At 49.2% G+C, this 16,513-nt stretch overlaps 1 protein-coding gene across 2 annotated transcripts in view; it reads right to left on the bottom strand.

The window, feature by feature from the left end:
* The window catches only part of UBASH3A (ubiquitin associated and SH3 domain containing A), a 36,672-nt gene that overhangs the window by 13,469 nt on the left and 6,690 nt on the right, over nucleotides 1-16,513 (bottom strand). For both annotated transcript variants that reach the window (XM_065943317.1, XM_065943318.1), the window contains exons 3-7: nucleotides 16,287-16,473; nucleotides 13,633-13,831; nucleotides 8,973-9,142; nucleotides 7,461-7,669; nucleotides 801-927 (exon numbers count right to left, since the gene is read on the bottom strand). In XM_065943317.1, coding sequence (XP_065799389.1) covers nucleotides 801-927; nucleotides 7,461-7,669; nucleotides 8,973-9,142; nucleotides 13,633-13,831; nucleotides 16,287-16,473 — 892 coding nt within the window. The remainder of the gene's footprint in view (nucleotides 1-800; nucleotides 928-7,460; nucleotides 7,670-8,972; nucleotides 9,143-13,632; nucleotides 13,832-16,286; nucleotides 16,474-16,513) is intronic.

Here is a 16,513-nt window from a genome sequence, read left to right as displayed (position 1 = left end):
TGTATGTGTATAGTGTGTATGTGTGTGTATACGTGTGTAGTGTGTATATGTGTATATATGTGTATGTGTGTGTGGTGTGTGTATGTGCATATGTGTGTATGTGTATGTGTGTGTATATGTGTGTGTATGTGTATATGTGAGTGTGTGTATGTGTATATGTGTGTATATGTGTGTATGTAGTGTGTATGTGTATATATGTGTGTGTGTATGTGTGTATGTATATATATATGTGTGTATGTAATATATATATGTGTGTATGTAATATATATATGTGTATATGTGAGTGTGTGTATGTGTATATGTGTGTATATGTGTGTATGTAGTGTGTATGTGTATATATGTGTGTGTGTATGTGTGTATGTATATATATATGTGTGTATGTAATATATATATGTGTATATGTGAGTGTGTGTATGTGTATATGTGTGTGTAGTGTGTGTGTATGTGTATATTTGTGTGTGTAGTGTGTGTGTATGTGTATATGTGTGTATGTGTATGTGTATATGTGTGTGCGTATGTGTATATGTGTGTGTATGAGTATATGTGAGTATGTGTATGTGTATATGCATGTGTATATGTGTGTGTGTGTGTATGTGTATGTGTGTGTGGGTCACCCTCTTTCCCGGGGTGGATGGAGCAGAGGGACCCAATAGCAGAAGGCTGGGCCCTTTGCTGGTCCACCCGGGCCTGAGCTCTGGGAAGCAATGTCTGAATGAAAGCTGCTCCTGGGAGGCCGAGTCTCCCCGGAGCTGACCCAGGGCATGGCTATGTGGCTTGTTTGATATCAAGTGCCCTGTCACCTGTAGGGACTGCAGGCTGCTGAGGCTCCTGGATGAGGATTGTGGGTTGGGCTCCCCGTTCCGTCTGCTGCTGGCCTCACCGTCCTTTCTGGAGCTCATGTCAGGGACTACACTGAAGGTGTACGTCCTGTGGGAGAGGAAAGGGATGTCATGTCACGTGGACGCTGGGAAGTACCTGGTCGTCATGTGAATGAGAATGCAGGAGACCAGATGTGTGGGTGGGGCCAATATGAGGGTGAAACAAAACAATGGTTCAGAACAGCTCTGTGCCCAAACGCATGGCATCTCCAGAAGAATGGTGGTGGTTTATCTCCATCACCACCTGTTATGGACTGAACTGTGTGTCCCCAAATGTCTAGTCATGACACTCAGGACTTCCAACTGGGACTCTATCTGGAGGTAGGGCCTTTGAAGAGCAGATGAAGTTAAAATGAGGTCACCAGGGTGGGTGCTCATTCAACGTATCCAGGTCCTTCTGAGAAGAGATCAGGACACAGAGAGGAGACGACCATCTATGCACCAGGAGAGAGGCCTTGGGAACTTGAGCTTGGACTTCCAGCCTCCAGGACTGTGAGAGAAGGGACACCTGTTTAAGCTGCCCCATCTGTGCTACCTTGTTACTGGGCAACCAGGGCATCATCCTCTTAGATTCACCTTCCAAAGGCATGAAGATGCTCGTGGTGGGGATGCAGGGCTAAGGAAGCAAAACAGACACATTGGTGCCATGGAAACACACAGAAAAGTCACCCATGCATGAGTGGGCAGGTGGGCAAACACAGTACCCAAGCAGTTGCAGACAGAGTCGAGGCTGCTGCTTGTCCAGGGGATCAAGAAAGCTGCTCTGGGTGGGCAGTTGTTTGGGACCTCTGAGGACCACCAACGGCAAAGATCACAGCACACAAGAGCTGTGAGAACTCCAGAAGGCCAGCGGGTGATGGTGCCAAGGTAGAGGACAGGGTAGGGGCCAGAGGAGGAGTGTGAAAGAGAAACTAAGAGTCAGTGGTCATGGAAATCCTCCAACAACAAGAAACTGCCAGGTTCCCCCAGTGGAAACTCAGTTTATAAAGGGAAAGGCCATCTTTTTTAAACTGTATGTAAGAATGATCTGGGCTTGCCAGGTGGCGCTAATGGTAAAGAACCTGCCTGCTACTGTAGGAGATGCAAGAGACACGGGTTTGGGCCCTGGGTCAGGAAGATCCCCTGGAGGAGGGCAGGGCAATCCACTCCAGTATTCTTGCCTTGGAAATCCCATGGACAGAGGAGCCTGGCGGGCTACAGTCTATGGGGTCACACAGAGTGTGTGTGACACTCTGTGTCACAAGACTGAAGTGACTTAGCGTGCACACACACAAGAATGATCCACAGGCATCTCTTGGTTCCCTTTCTTACTGGATCTGAACCTGGGTCCTGGTAATTGTGAGGGGAGAACTAGTTATACTGGAATATAACTATAGTTGAGTATAACTATATAACTAGTTATACTAGTTACACTCATGGGGCCTGTAGGCTGCTTTATAGCATGTGGGCAAGTTTCAAACAGGGTCGAGCAAAAGACATAGATGTTCAGAGCAACAAAATGAATAGTAGCTGGAGAGGGAAACAGGAAAAGAGAGCTTGTGTTTGATTTTGTTTTTAAGATGACAACATCTTTTTCTGCTGGTGGGAGCCATTGGGGAGGGTCGCATAAGGACAGGTGATGCTGGTACAATGTGCTTGGAGGAGGCAGGATGCCCAGGAGGTGGAATAAAACACTACAAATGGGGACCCTCAGCTCGGAGTTGGGACCGAGCATCACAGTGTGACGAGGGGAGAAGGGTGAGTGGCCCAGAGGCTGCAGGTGACCAGAGTGGGGGACATTCTCCCCAAGTTCACCTTTCATAGCAGACAGGAGTGGAGAATGCAGTAGGTGGCCCATGGACTAGATGAAAAAGTCAGACACAAAGCAACTGGTTCGCAGAGTGTCTGGGATTTATGGTGGGCGAGAAGGATGCAGACAGTCCTCTCACGTGAGTGACCGGTGGGGGAGCATCGTCTTTATCACTATTTACTTTCTGAAAAGCATTATCACCTTGCTCTTTAAATTGTAGCTTTGCCTATGATTTTAACATAGAGAAGGCTTACCATTTGGGCATTTAACAATCATGATTAAAGATGAAGGCTGCAGCCCAGGAGACAGCACCTCAGATAGCCCCGAGCGACTGCTCCAAAGAGGCAGTGCTGTACTTAGTCATTCAGTGGTGCTGACTCTTTGTGACCCCACGAACTGCAGCATGCCAGCCTCCTCTGTCCATGGCATTCTTCAGGCAAGAATACTGGAGTGGGTTGCTGTTTCCTTCTCCAGGGAATCTTACTGACTTAGGGATCGAACTTTTGCATCACGAGTGGCTTCTCACCGTCTGAGCCACCGGGGAAGCCCGAAAGATGGCTCTGTTACATCTCATTTAAGATATGTTCTATTGCTTCTCTGTTTTCAAACTCTACCCAGTCCAGAAATCAGAAATACCATCATTTAAACTGCCTTCTATTTTTTTTTTGCCTTCTATTTAAAAATAATTTTCATTTTCTGTTTAACTCAACTCAGTGTGTGCTATACGATCATACAGAATACCACCTATTTTATACCCATTTATTTTCCTATTTCTGATGCACCCGTCAGATAGGAACCCCTAACATACCAGGTCTCCTACTCTGCCATCTATTCTCTTTCCCTCATCAGTACCGTATTATAGATTTATAACATGCTTTTAATATCTGGTAAGGTAGATGTCATTACTTTTGTTTTCCCAAGTGTTCTCAGCTCTTCTCTCCTGTTTATTCCCCCAGATAAATTTTTCAAACATTCAGTGAATTTCCAACAAATGACCCCATTGGGACTGTCCTAGAAGGTACTTCACCAAACCTGGAAACGACTCTGACAGGATTCATCTTGCTCCATCGTGAACCTGGTGTGTCCTTACTTATTCAGCTCATTCGTAAATGTTTTCCTTGCTCTCTCAGAGAGGCCCCAAGCCCTCCAGTTCTTGTAAGGCTGATGGCTCCCAGGCCTGCATCCCGAGACCCTCACCGGGTCCTGAGCTGGGAGTGGAGTCATTTCTTCTGCATCTCAGGGGCCCACGGGCTTGGTCACCTGCCTTTCATCCTCACAACTGTACAACAGAGTTAAAGCATTTAACTTTGAATGAAGTTGTCTGCGAGTTGTACCTTCTCTTTCCATGTCTCTCCTATCTTGAGGGGTAAATCCTACTAGATGGGTTCAGGTTGAATAGATTTACTTGGCACGTATTCTTACAGCATTTAGGGCTTTAGCTGGTGGTAAATAGATGAGAACGTGATTCCTGTGCTCGGACCATTGACGTTTCCCCCTTCAAGCGAGCACGCTCTCAGTATTTGTAGAGCCTCACGTTGATACAGGAAACCCTGATTGGTTTCCCCTTCCTGAGGGCGGGGTGGGCCACCCCCCCCCCTCCAACACACACCCTGCTTGTGGCCCGCAGGGCAGGTAGTGAAGCTGCGTTATCTATAAATAACATCTGTGAAGCTTACAGTGAGAGAGAAGAATTTAATTTTTTTTTTTTTTTTGCTAGTCTGTCAAATGAAATACACCCTAGATTATGAAAGGGATGTTGGCAATGAGAAGAAAAAAGAAAGAATGTAGCATTTCGATATTTCTGTTTTCCTCTTAAGCCTCAGAAACCTACTTAATGCTTAACTTACACCATAGAGATAGATGCGTTTAAATGCTCCCTGACTTTTACCAGGGGCGCAGCTGCCATTTGTGGGTTGTGTGGACTGTGTCCCAGCGTGTCTTCCAGAGATTGCCAGAGTGAGGAACCATAGGCGAGGTGGCTTAAAGGACAGATATTTATTCTCACACAGTCTGGAGCTTGAGAGTCGAAGACCGAGGTGTGGTCAAGGCTGGTTCCGCCCGAGGCCTGTCTCCTGGGCGTGTGCGTGGCCATCTTCTCCCTGTATCCAAGTGTGATCGTCCTTCTCAATGTGTGTTTGTGTCCTCATCTCTTACTCTTCATATAAGGACACCAGTCAGATGGATCAGGGCTCATCCTTGAGATCTCCTTCTACCTCAGTCACCTCTTTAAAGAACTCCCCTGGTGACTCAGAAGGTAAAGCATCTGCCTACAATGTGGGAGACCCGGGTTCGATCTCTGCATCGGGAAGATCCCCTGGAGAAGGAAATGGCAACCCACTCCAGTAGTCTTGCCTGGAAAATCCCATGGACAGAAGAGCTACAATCCATGAGGTGGAAAAGAGTCGGATATAACTGAGCGACTTCACTTTTTCACCACTTTAAAGACTTATCTCCAAATATAGTCACATTGTGAGGTGCTGGGGCTTAGGATGTCAACATAAGAATTTGGGGGACCCAGTGCAGCCCATGATAACACCTTTATAACTGCTGAGCTACTTGCCACCAACTTGCTCTGTGGTTTTGGAAACTTACGGGAGTGTATGGCTTCCAGGTTGGGACTCTTATCCTGGCTCAGAGAGGATGTGTTCTCTGAGCTCTAATATTCCCAGCTCCTTGTTTGACGGTTTACTACATCCTCCTTCTCCATGGAGGGCTGAAAACTGCTATGATTCATGTATGAACTCCATCGTCATCACATTGGTGGCCTCTGATCTTTTTCTTCAAAGTAATGGGCAAAGTAATAGTCATTTTGTTGCCAAGTGAATCCAGAGACCCTGAACTATTGGCACAAGGATTGAATTGTCATACTGAAGATGGGTCACTGGTGCAGGAAAATTTTTCCTGCTTGGATTGCATGTGCCAAATGTGAATTCTGCACTGACATTTTTCAAGATATTTATCCACTGTCTGAACAACAGTGTGTCTGCCCATAGCCAAGGTAGCCTTGGGACAATGTCACTGAACTGCAATTTCTTAATTTCTGCTTAAGCAATTAGCAATGTGTCCTGACATTCTGGGGCCGGTTTCTGATTAAAAAGCTCTGAATGTTTAATAAAGTACACTTTTGGCCGTTTTAAAAGACATAGCCAGGACACCTGAGTCTGACAGCGGAGCTGGGTCTGCCTTTCTGAGCCATAATCACAGGCCACTGTTTGCCATGCGTCTTCCCCAGCATGAATGGGGCATTTCCAAAACACGGTCGTCAGACACCCACAGCCACAGCCCAGCTCAGCACTCCGTTTTCTCTTCCTTTGCTGTGATTCTTGTTAATGCTTATTCATTTCTACAGGAAACTTGCTTCTAGAAGGAACAGTCCCAGAAATGTCCAGCCTAAAAGCTGGAATGGTTATTTTGGTGGCAGGTGACTGACAGATGAACTGTAAGATGCAAAATGTAATAACCGCAAACTCATTTTCTATAGAGTCTTTGCAGCATAGTTCTAGCAACATCCAGCTTGCCAGTTGCCTGGTGCCAGTGAAGCTCTTTTGTCTTGAGCAAGGACTGGAGGACTTGCTAAAGGACAGTAGCCAGACGGAAGCCCATGACTCCTGGGCCTCAGATGGTCAGTTAGGGTGGAACCAGCATCTTCTGCCTGTTACTCCTTAAATGGGCTGACTGAACAGGTTCTACAAGGAACCAAGTGCTTCCTTAGTTGCATGATGAATTGGCCCCACCAGCTCCCTGGGCCCAAGTATTCTAACCTCTCAGAGAGGATGATGTAGCCAATTATCTCTGCAGTCCCTCGTGGTGCCAACATGCTGTGATTTCATTCTGGCTACTGGACCCATTGCCATAGCCACATCCAAAAAATTGTGCTTCTCTGGAATGACTGTTGTCCTTGCGCCTGGGATGACTGTGATGGTTTCGTGGAAGTTGTGTCCCGTTCCATGTTGGGTGTGGGAGGGCTTGGAGCCTGAGTCCTACAGCGTGCACGGTGGGCACAAAGCTTGGCCCCAGGCTTGTCTGACTGCTCTCCCTTTGACCCAAATTCCTTATATTCTTTTCTTTAAACTTAAAATTGATTATCTTATATTTTGAAGAAGCAATGCATTTCTAAGTTTCAAAAATTTTAAAAATTATGCAGTTGTAGAGACCTAAAAAACCATTCTCCCAATTCCACCTTCAACCCTGCAGGGTAGCACTGTTGGGAGTTTCTAGAGGTTTTCCCTTCCAGGGAACTTTTAGGCATAAACGTGCATTTAAATATATGTGAGTACAGATGATCATGTTTTAATTCATCTGTTCCCCACAATTAGTACTATCCTATATGCATTGTTCTGCAATTTACCTTGTATTTTTTTTATATCAGTGCGTAAATACCTCCTCGTGATCATTTTTATAAACCTCAAGTTTTCTATTGTATGGGCCTATCATAATTGATTTCAGTGGCTTATTTTTTAATTTAATTATCTCTTTCACAGTACTTGCATGCTTCCATAATTTATCAGGTTTGAAATAAGAAAGTGTATTTTGTAGTCCTCTGGGAATTATGGTCTCACAAAAGTTTTATAGAGTAATTGATGTCTTCTGAATGTTTTCAGTGGAAAGCCAAGAATTGGTCAAGACATTTATCAGATGCCTACAGGGATAATGCTGCCAGCATCAAGCAGGCCATTTTCACTGATGGTGGAATGATCTAGAAGCATACAAGCACTGGGAACACTGCTTCCAGACAGACACTGTCTGTGACTCCAGGAGAGACGTGTGGGCTGCGGGGCGGGGGCGGCACTCACCTGTGTCTCACCCAGGTGTCACACTCGCTGGCTCGCTCCGTGTAATTCTCCGGCAGAAAGCCCCGGCAGCCCGTCCGCTGCGAGATCCCCATCACCCAGCCCTCGCTGGCTTCCTCCTGCTGCGTGGGGTCCACAAAGATGTAGTCCCCGGGGCTGAGCGTCAGCTCATCCACGTTCTGGGGTTTGTACTGGAACAGGACCCGCAGGGTCTGGAAAGGAGGTGGGAGTCTTCAGGTCTCAAGTAAGGACAGGTTCTGTGTCTCCAGGACACACCCAAGCCTTCGGCTGATGACAGTGCAATGTGACCAAAGGATGCACAGACTTCTTGGGAGAGATTTAGAAATGGGTATTGGTATCTACCGGTCATGTCTCTGTCTCTCTCATCTATCTATCAAGGTATCTGTATTCCTGCTCACTCAGTCACGTTCCCCGGTGAAGGAAATGGCAACCCACTCCAGTACTCTTTTCTGGAAAATCCCATGGATGGAGGAGCCTGGTAGTCTACAGTCCATGGGGTCTTGAAGAGTCCGACATGACTGAAGTGACTTAGCAGCAGCAGCAGCAGTCACGTCCCACTTTCTGTGACCCCATGGATGGTAGCCTGCCAGGCTACCTGAAGGCTCCTGCCAGGCTAGAAGGAAATCTAGCCATTTCCTTCTCTGGGGGATCTTCCTGACCCAGGGATCAAACCTGAATCTCCTGCATTGGCAGGCAATTCTTTACCATTAGTGCCACCCATCTATCATCTATGTAACATCTATCAATCATCTATCATCTATATTTCTGTATCTATTATCTATCTATCCATCATCTACTAAACATCTACCTACCTGTCTATCCTCTATCTATCTATACCTATCTAATTATCTGTCTACCTACCTACCTACCTATCTCTGTTTACTTATTTCTTATGTGAAAAATCTCAAAGCATAACCAGATGTCACATCTGCCCCCATTGGAGTGAGGTTATTTACAGCTTCTCTCATGTGAAGGAACACAGTGGGTTCATTTATACTTGTTCCATGGGTCTGAAAAGGAGTATAACAAAACCTTCTAAACCAATCAATCTTACGGGGAGGAAGTCCTGGACTAAGGTGTCACTAAATCACTAAACAAATTAACAAGCAACATAATGCATTCATAAATCTTTGCAACAGTCCATTTTTAATACTGGTCTGGCGGGGAGGGAGTCCTGGACTGAGGCTTCATTCAAGTCACTATTTAAACAAATTAATAACCAACATAATATATTCATAAATCTTTGCAACAGTCCACTTTTAATACCAGAAATGTTCCTTTTTTCCCCTCCAAATTTCTGGACATCTACAACTCATAAACAAAAGAACGTTAATTCCAAAATGCAGGCAACAAAATGATTTTCAAGAAGGGATTCAAATTCTTCCTTCTACTTCCTTCTCCAGCCAAGGGCTCTTGGGGTCAGGGCTCTGTCGGGCAGGCAGCAGCTCACCTGATCCCAGGGTGGGGGACCCAGTCCAGCCTGGCCTTACCCACCTGATAGTGTACGAAGCGCATGTCCCGGGAGTAGAGCGCGGCCGTCCACTGGCACCTGTGGCCGGGGTTGATGGCTCTGGCCAGCTGCTCCAGCGTCCTCTGGTGGTGAGGGTAGAACTTGTGGGCCAGGGTGAGATGCAGCTGCTTGGTACAAGGCTTCACTGAGCAGTCTGTGAAAGGAGGCACATGGGCACCTTGACCCAGATGGCTGCACTGCACGCCCAGGGCTCCCCGTCCAGGGCGATTATGCGACCAGGGTGGCGGTGCAAATGCCTTTACACAGGGTCCTCCTATCTCTGCCCATCCTCACCCCCGCCCTCTGCACCAGCGCTTTCCCGACGAGGCGAGGACTCGGCCCAGATGGGCCGCTGCATAGAGGTCAGTTTGTGAAGGAGATGGCTGAGAGCATGCACATCTGAGGAAGCAGATGTGCATATCTGAAGGTGAGCAGAGAGAGTAGAAAAACAGGTTTGGGGGATATGCTTGGGCGAGGGGGCGGTCTATCAATTTGCAAGCTAGTTGCTCCAACAATTGATTTAAATCTCCCTTGTCCCCTGGGATGCACGTTACTTGGTGGCCTGGATGGGTGGGATCCCAGCCAGATCATGTTTTTTTTTTCAGTTGCCAAGTCTCTAGAGGAAAACACCTCAGCACCTCTAATATCCAACTGGCTTTGTGAAGCAGGAAGACTTTGGAGAGGCCAGGCCCTGGCCTTTTTGAATGACCTCTGTCCCCAGGGTCCCAGCTTGCCTGGTCCTCATTCCAGGGCCCTCAGGTCAGTGGGCGGTGGTGTCCCAGAAGCAGCCAGGATCTGATTTCAGCCAGGCCACAAAGCAGCTCTGTTCTGGGGAGGCGGTGATCAGTGGAACTGCATAGACTTGGGAATCAGATAGACCTGACTTCAGACTCATCTGCCCTATTTGACAGGTGACCTTGGGGAGCGTCTTGGTCTGACTCAGCTTCAGTTTCCACAGCGACAGCCTGAGGGTGAGGATTGCTAGGCTGTCCTGGGAAACCAGCCTCTTAACCATAAAGTCCCCCAAGGACTTGCAGTAGATATTAGTTGCGTGCTTGCTTCCATGCTCAGATGCTTCAGGCGTGTCCGACTGTGTGAGTCCTGTGGACTGTAGCCTGCCAAGCTCCTCTGTCCATGGGATTCTCCAGGCAAGAATATTGGAGTCGGTTGCCCTGCCCTCCTCCAGGGGATCTTCCCGACCCAGGGATCGAACCTGCGTCTCTTAGCGACTCCTGCATTGGCAGGCTGGTTCTTAACCACTAGTGCCACCTGGGAAGCCCAGATATTAGTTACCCACGGGCAACGCTGAGCCCAACACAAGGACCTGTCCTCAACCGAGCAACGTCAATGACGCACTTCCTGGAGCCCAGACTTGGCGGCCCCACCAACGTCTTTATCCTCTGTCTGAGCCTTTGGTAGCAAAAGAGAAACCGCTGAGGTCTCCATGCCCCAAGCTGTGGGGGTTGAGGCGCCCGAAATAAGAGAGTGTGTGGGCGGCAGGGAAATTCCTTTTCTCAGGTGTTCCAACTGCGGTGGGGAGGGCTGTCTTGCCGGAGGTGAGTCAGCACGGCCTGGGAAGGGCCCGCCACGGTAGTCATCCAAGAGATCACCGAGTCACCGGCCTTCTGAATGGGCACTTGTGTATCTTCTCTCCATGGCCCATGCCCCTGAGGACTGTGTGCTGGGCAGGCACACACATGCCGGCAAGGCCCCCCGGAGCTGTGACTGACCCCTCCCGACCCAACAGGGTCAGGCCCAGGGCGGTGGCCATGGAAGGCAGGGCAGAACCAACTCAGGGTTGGGTGATGGACAGGGGGTCAACACCAGCTCTCGCAGGACGTGGGGTCAGTCAGCAGGAAACCCAGGTGGGGCAGGAGAGGGCTGGACTCCAGGGCTGGCTGTAACACTCACTGGTTCGGGGACTTTGTCAGTTTCCTGGGCTGATGTCACAGATGACCACACACTGGGTGGCTTAAAACAATGGAGATTTGTTCTCACGGTTCTGGAGCTGGAAATTCAAAACCAAGGCGTCGAGGGCTGCCCGCTCTGAAGGCTCTCGGGGAGGGCCCTCCTTGCTTCCTCCAGCTTCTTGGCTCGTTGCGCGTCACTTCAGCGCCTGGCCTCTCCTCTGTGTCCCTGTGTTTCTCGTCTCACAGGGACACTGATCACTGGACTTAGGGCCTGTCCTACACTACTGTGACCTCAACTATTTACATCTACCAAGACCCTATTTCCAAAGAAAGTCCTTTTCGGAGGTTTTGGGAGACGTGAATTCTAGGGGACACTTTTCAACTCACGATAGTGACCTCAGGAGGGTCACAGCCCTTCACGGCCCTTGGTCACTCCACTTTTAAAATGAGAGGCCATTGAGAGTCACTCTTGGTCGGGGGCAGAGGGTTGGGAAAGTAAGTGAGGCACTGGTTCTGTGTGAAGGCTAGCAGCTGACACATTGCATCCTGACAAGAGCCACATCATCCTTTTAGAGACAAGGGGACTCCAGAGTCATCCTCTGAACTCAGGTTTGCATAAAGGAGACCACTCCTCACAAATGGCAACTCGCTCCAGTATTCTTGTCTAGAAAACCCCATGGACAGCGAAGCCTGGTGGGCTACAGTCCATGGGTTCGCAAAGAGTCAGACATGACTGAGCAACTGAGGACTCCTCAAAGACATGGATAAGTTTATAACTATCTGGAAAATATGATCCCAGACTCATCAAGCCAGGCTCCGGGTGGAAATCTGGGATGGATGAAACTATTCATGTGACCAGGATTGAAGTTCATACCCGTCTTGGGGGCAGAGGGGGGGTCCTCCCATCAGGGCGCCATGATCTCTCTGAGTCTAAGACACAGCAAACTCGGCAGTGCCAAGCACCTCTGTGTTCTAGGACCACTCGGAAGTTCCCAGACAGGTTGCACCGTTTGAAGGGTGGGCCCAGTCATTCGAAGAGAAAGACGACTCAAGGGTCAGAGGACACGATTCAGGGTCACATCACCAACCAGGAATGAGGGAAAATTCACACCTGAGGTCAAGTCCAGAACGCTTCCCACTATACCCCAGCTGAAGCCCCAGTCCCCAGACCAGGGCTGCTGGTTGAGAAAAGGAAATTTGGCTGATTCTCAAAGTGAGTCTAGGTATTGCACCTCTCCCCCATCCCCCTACCAAGAGGCCAAGGAGACTAGACTATGCTCATACCTAAAAAATTTAAAGAAATCAACTAGGACTTGTGTTTTACACATAGCCCTGGCCCCTTGAGGACAGGTGTCCCAGGTGGGATGTTGGGCTGGGGGAAGTACCCCAGCCTACAATCCCCATCGGCACAATGACTCCCAGGGCAGTTTCCCAGCAGCTGAGTGTTTTGAAAAACCACATCAATGCGACAAGGCTTTTCTCACTTAGAAAAGAGCTCTCTGCTTGCTCAGAGTCTTTCTATTTGCTCACTTTTCTTAAAAATTAATTTTTTTTGGCATATCAGTTCAGTCGCTCAGTCATGTCCGGCTCTTTGCGACTCCAAGGACTGCAGCACGCCAGGCTTCCCTGTCCTTCACCATCTCCGGAAGTTTGCTCAAACTCATGTCCATTGAGTCAGCGCTGCCATCCAACCATCTCATCCTCTGTCGTCCCCTTCTCCTCTCACCTTCAATCTTTCCCAGCATCGGGGTCTTTTTCCAATGAGTCAGTTCTTCACATTAGATAGCCAAAGTATTGGCGTTTCGGCTTCAGCATCAGTCCTTCCGATGAACACTCAGGACTGATCTCCTTTAGGATGGACTGGTTGGAAAGTCCAGAGTCAGTCAGTTATGCATATACATGTATCCATTCTTTTCAGCTTCTTTTCCCATATAGGTCATTACAGAGTATGGAGTAGAGTTCCCTGAGCTACACTTGTTGTTGTTTAGTTGCTCAGTCGTGTCCACCTCTTATAGTGACTCCACGGACTTTAGCACACCAGGCTCCTCTGCCCATAGGATTTCCTAGGCAAGAATACTGGAGTGGGTTGCCACTTCTACCTCCAGGGAATCTTCCAAACCTTGGGGTTGAGCCTGCATCTCCTGCACTGGCAGACAGTTCTTAACCACTGAGTCACATGGAAAGTCCCATACCATACAGCAGGTTCTTACTGGTTACCTATTTTATATGGAGCAGTGTGTGTATGTCAATCCCCATTACCCGGTTCATCCCTTCCCCCTTCTTGGTAACCATACGTTTGTTTTCTACATCTGTGACTCTATTTCTGCTTCATAAATATGGTCATTTGTGCCTTTTTTTTTTTTTAAGATTCCACAGATCAGCGATATCATATGGTGGTTGTCTTTCTCTGTCTAACTTACTTTACTCAGGTTTCTGAAGGGCATTCTGGCATTTTATGGAGGTTCTAGGTAATTGTTAAACCTCAGGCTAAGGCTAAGTCATAGTTGTTGGCCATAAAGGGCCAGGTGAGGGCAGAAGTGACCTGATGATGGGGCAGGCACCCCCGTGTCTCGCCACCAGACTAGCCCGCAGGCTGACCATCGCTGCTCTGGGGAAGAGCCTCACTCTTGCAGCCCTGGGCTCCACCCTTAGCATCCGAGCTCAGCCCCAGGCACAAAGGGACTCTTGTCTGTAAACTGGGGCTCTGCGTGCACCACCGCCCAGGGCTGCCTACCTGCCAAGATGGAGGCTTCTGTGGCGAACATCACAGCAAATTCCCGGATGACGTCTGCGGGGCTGTCGTCCACAAAGAAGCCCAGGTAGCTGATGGAAGAATGCAGGACCAGAGGCACGGCCGAGGGGAAGGCGCCCAGGGTCCTGTCCCCGGCTCTCTTCAGTGCCTCGTATAGACACTCCACCTTTTGGTCCTCGCACTGAGGGACAGAGACAGAACGGTCACCTGTCACCCTAACTAATGAAAACCAGGCAGCCGTGGGAGCCTCCTTTCTGCTCACGACACTGTAACACAATTTACCTGAACCCGGGATTTGGGATGATGGGTCTGTTCTATAGCTGGTCCCAGTTCCTTAGGTAATTCAGGTCAGCTCTTATTGGAATGGAATAGCCTCTAAGTGCCCAGGCAGGAAACCCTGGGTCCCTTGAACTTCATCCTTCACTCTACCTTGAGTTGACCCAACCCCCCCATATAGCATCCTGAGCCCTTCTCCCACTCCCATGGTGCACAGATGTCCTCAGCACTGCATTATTGGCTTCTGGGGGTTCCTGTAGGCTCCACTGAGATAGTCCTGGGGTGCACTGCTCAGAACTTAACCTATTGAGGAGGGTTGTAGCCTATTCCTTGGCTGTTGGCCTTCAGACTGGGCAACGGGCCTCGCACTTGGCCAGTGATTGAGCTGTCCTTGTCTACAAGGGTCTCCTCTGATGTGGTCTTGGCTTATAAGCTCCCTATCAATCCCCACTGTCACCCACACACACCCACTCTCTGACCACACAACTCCTGGCTCAGTGAGGAAGATTCCATGAGGCTATGGGGGACCCACTCCAACACAGCAATGCCCATGGGGAGCTGGCTGATCCCTACTCTCCCCAACAGCAGGCTCCCCCTGGGTTTCCCATAGCCCTCCTTGCTCTCTGAGTTGTGAACCTTATCATTGTTGTTAACATGTACCCACAGCTCCCCAATAACCAGGAGCTCACTAAATTCACCTCTGCCATATCTTTGCAGCCCTCACAGGCCTGGAAGGCATGGGATATACCCACAGGGCACTCAACTCATAACCGCCACATGGACGAACATCTCTTCACATGTATTTCTTGGCCTCAGTCATGTAACCTTGGAGCTTGGAGCCACATTATACACAGAGCTCTAGTTGATGCCACCATTTGGTGGCTGTATGTTCTTAGAATTAGACAAAGAGTGAATTCCTGTTATACTCCACTGCTGGAAAAGGACCCTCAGCCTCTAGGGCAGGGTGGGGGAAAGTGGGGCAGCTACCTTGGGAGAAGGGAACTGTGTGTGTGATGTGTGCATGTGTGCACGTGTGCCCATGCCTCAATGGGCTGTGAGGAGGAGCTGAATCCCCAAGTCAGCTCCCTGGTGGTCATGATCAGGCACATCCATTTCTAAGGTCATGTTTAGAGCTGGCTTGGCAGCCACTCCTTTCCCTGATGAGCTCCCAGGACAAGCCACAATGGAACCCGAGATCACAAATGCCAGCGATGTCCAAGCAGGGTGACCAACTCACCCAGCTTACCTGGGACTCTTCTGGATTCAACACCTGGGAATCCCTCCCCACCCCATGGCAAATGAGGGTGTTTATCAGGGACTCTGGGAAGCACTGCTTCTCCTGGGCATCTTCTGGAAAACGTCCTGCACAGGTTTGCAGCCCCCATTCTGTGTAATGCAGCGGAGCCTGGATCAAAGGACTCCTTGGGCCCCAGTGGGACACTGAGAGTTTGCTGACAGCAGAGCCAGGGTGGCATGGGATATGCCCTCGCTACATTTTTCTGGTCAAGAGCCCCAGTGGTGTCCTTCCCTCCTCTCATTTTCATGCCTCCCTCTTGTCCTTGAGCAGTCCAGTCCTTCTCACCTTCCCAGGACGCCTGTAGAACTGCCTCTCTGACCTCTTCCGAGTCAGAGAGCTGATCCCCAGGGCAGGAAGAAGTCCTGCATCTGTGACTGGTCAATCTGTTCACTAATTGGTCCATCACAGGTTTGTGAAGCCCCCACTCAGGCTGAGGCACTTGCTAGTCTCTGTGGGTACAATAGTAAGCGAAGCCTCCTCCCTCCCTTGAAGGTTTCAGTCCAGTGAGGGAAGTCAAGTTGCATCAGACACACTGCCATGCAGCAGGAAAAACGTCACTAGATAGAGAAATGAAAGGATGGTGGGAGCACAGAGCGCAGCAACGCTTCTAGCTGGGGAGATGTTGCTGTTTAGTTGTTGACTCTGTTACAACCCCATGGACAGTAGCCCATCAGGCTCTTCTGTCCGTGGGATTTTCTAGGCAAGAATACCAGAATGGGTTTCTATTTCCTTCTCCAGGGGATCTTCCCGATCCAGGGATCAAACCTGCATCTCCTACAATGCAGGTGAATTCTTTACCAAAGAACCATCAGGGAAGCCTGCCTGGGGAGGTGGGGAAGACTTAAAAAGGGAGAGGATAAATGAGTTGGGTTCTGAAGGATGAATAGGAGTTGACCAGATGAAGATGAGGAAGAAAGTAAAGGCTATCTCATGCAAACATCACTGTTGTGGACCACTCTGTGAAAATAAACCCCTTAGTTTTGCCCCATCACCACCTAGTTATTACAGGAAATGACTCAGCTGCTATGTCAATGAGAATTAAATGTGCCCTGGGCCAACTCACCGTGAAGAAGTCACAGAGCGTTATGTGAGGAAAGACCTCGTGGGCTCTGTTCTTGGCGCACTGCCGCCGGCTCTCTCTCCAGAAGTCTTGCAGCTTGTCCAGCAGGGGACCCGTGGGGCAGAGGAACAGGGCGTACTCCTGGGGGATGGGGTCATCCAGAGAGGGGTCATTGCGATGGCAGTGTAGCCTGGAAGAGAGGAAGGGACGCTGTCACCTGGCACTGTGGC

Source organism: Muntiacus reevesi, chromosome 8, assembly GCF_963930625.1.
Source record: "Muntiacus reevesi chromosome 8, mMunRee1.1, whole genome shotgun sequence".
Lineage (NCBI taxonomy): Eukaryota > Metazoa > Chordata > Mammalia > Artiodactyla > Cervidae > Muntiacus > Muntiacus reevesi.
Note: the sequence above shows the minus strand (reverse complement) of the source record. Positions and strands in the feature narration are given on the sequence as shown.